The 2,173-nt window shown below is 34.4% G+C and overlaps 1 protein-coding gene across 1 annotated transcript in view; it reads right to left on the bottom strand.

Moving 5' to 3' along the window:
- The window catches only part of LOC107675872 (stromal interaction molecule 1-like), a 61,525-nt gene that overhangs the window by 55,921 nt on the left and 3,431 nt on the right, over positions 1-2,173 (bottom strand). Inside the window, exon 2 of the mRNA XM_016470370.1 lies at positions 746-876. Within this exon, the coding sequence (XP_016325856.1) occupies positions 746-866 (121 nt within the window). The 5' untranslated portion in view covers positions 867-876. The remainder of the gene's footprint in view (positions 1-745; positions 877-2,173) is intronic.

The following is a 2,173-nucleotide window of genomic DNA, read 5'->3' on the forward strand; positions in this document are numbered from 1 at the left end:
CGACAGCATTTCAGTCAAATTCGTCAGAAATATATATATATATATATATATATATATATATATATATATAGACTGTTAAAGTTATACACCATACATTTCATAGTAGTATACCATATAATTTAAAGTAAAATATATATAAATTTTTCTTAAATTGTTTTTTAAAGGCTGAGTGTAAAAAATCTAGATATATTTTCACATTATTGCGTTACTTTCAAGGCCTGGAAATAATTTTTTTCCCCCATGACTTTTAAAATAAACTTCACGCCAAAATCAGAACTTATCCAAATTACAACACAAAGATATTTTTCCCCACACTCTTGACTAAAACTGTATTTTTGTAGAGCAGGCATCTGGGCAAGAAGCAACAGATCCCAAACATCTCTTAAAAGTCAACTCAGATGAACTCTAAGGACAAGCCACCCTTTATATGGGCCTAAAACACATTACAGAAGCAATTGTACACACTTTGATGCTCTAGGCACCTTTATTTGACACGCTGCCACAGAGCAGCCCAAGTGAGGACAGCGCTTAACAGAGAATGCATTCCCTTCCTATTCTCAGCCGGGTCGCATTTAGACCCCCTTACAATTTCTAAATAAGACTAAAACACTGGGACAGGGGGCTGCAAAGCACAAAGCAGTTTGAAGTACATCTCGTTTGTTGAAAAGGCCGTCAACTCTCATCTATGATGACACAGCTACTTTTTCGCCGATGTAAAATAATAATTCAAACATTTCAAACTCACCTGAGACACCGTTGTCCGATGGTAAGGGGTCTGGGCTTACATGATTGGATTTGTCCGCTCGACATTCCAACAAGAAGCATATACATACAATCCAGAAAGTCACCAATCTGCTGAGCTCCATAGTGGGACAGCTGGTTTGGGATACAAGCGAGAAAGATCATGTCAGCAAACCAACAATCCAACCCCTGCATGTCAAGTCATGTATTAAATTAATCCCAAGACAAAAAAAGGGAAGAACACTGGCAAATGGAACACACTTATGCTGCATCCGAATATGCCTGCTTTCGTACTTCATAGTAAATGAACAAAAACAACACGTGAAAAGAGCAGCATGTCCAAATTTCATTCAATCCATCCATATTCATACTATACAAAACATACTTTTTTAACTAAGTAAAGTTTTTAAGTAAGTTTCAAACTAAATATAGCACCTACTAGACAGTATGCAATTTTGGAGGCCGCTTTAATGTCTTTAATTATGACGCTTATTATCTGCACATGCTCAATAGAGTTCTCTTTTTGCCCAAGAAAAAAGGTAATAGATAAAAGTCCCTATTTTGAAGTATTACTTTTTTTTTTAATGCTCAGTATTTTTCTTCTGCTATATAAATTTAAGGTGCCTCAGAACTTTTTAGTAGTTTTTTAATAGCTTTTCTATTTTATATCTATAATACATAATAAGAGTATTTAAAAGTATACAAATATATTTTAATATATTAATAATGTAGGCCCCACTTACACTTTTGTTTAAATGCATTATTACAAAGGTAAAAATAAAAGTAAAAAAATAAATAAAAAAATTCAGTAAGCAGAGTGTAAAAGTATTAAAACAATAATGTTAGTCATTCAAGAGAATTATTTAAGATACAGTGGGTTAATAATTTTAACTCGTGCTTTGCAGAAATTCACTTCTTGTAATTACTAGGCCTGGGCAAAAAAATAGATTTTTCGATTAATCGTTTTTTTAAATGATGTCGATTTTATATATCGATTCTCAAAAGCCGCAAATCTATCTTTTCTGGTATTTATTTCAGCACACATTTAAAACAAGATCTGATTAACGTGAATCTTAACATTAGTCTTCTCCACTAACGTTAGATGTCACCCTTATTTACCTTGCACGATGTTACAACAGAAAGCCTGTCATTCATTCAGCACTTATCATGGCCATACGCATGATTCGCAATGCTCAGGTGAAATGCTATAGTAATACTATAAATCTGCAGAAGCATTTGATATCACGCATAACGCACCATGATTTCCGCAATGAATGAATGGCGGGGCGTACTGTTTTGTTTACTACACACATACTAAAGCGCGGATGACGCTCGCGGTGTTTTCAGCTTCTGCCGTCTCACTATATGATGATGATATGAACACGAATGTCGTCTCCAGCTGCTCTGAGAGTCACTTCATTAGCATTTTACC

Source organism: Sinocyclocheilus anshuiensis, unplaced genomic scaffold, assembly GCF_001515605.1.
Source record: "Sinocyclocheilus anshuiensis isolate Anshui unplaced genomic scaffold, SAMN03320099.WGS_v1.1 scaffold1832, whole genome shotgun sequence".
NCBI lineage: Eukaryota > Metazoa > Chordata > Actinopteri > Cypriniformes > Cyprinidae > Sinocyclocheilus > Sinocyclocheilus anshuiensis.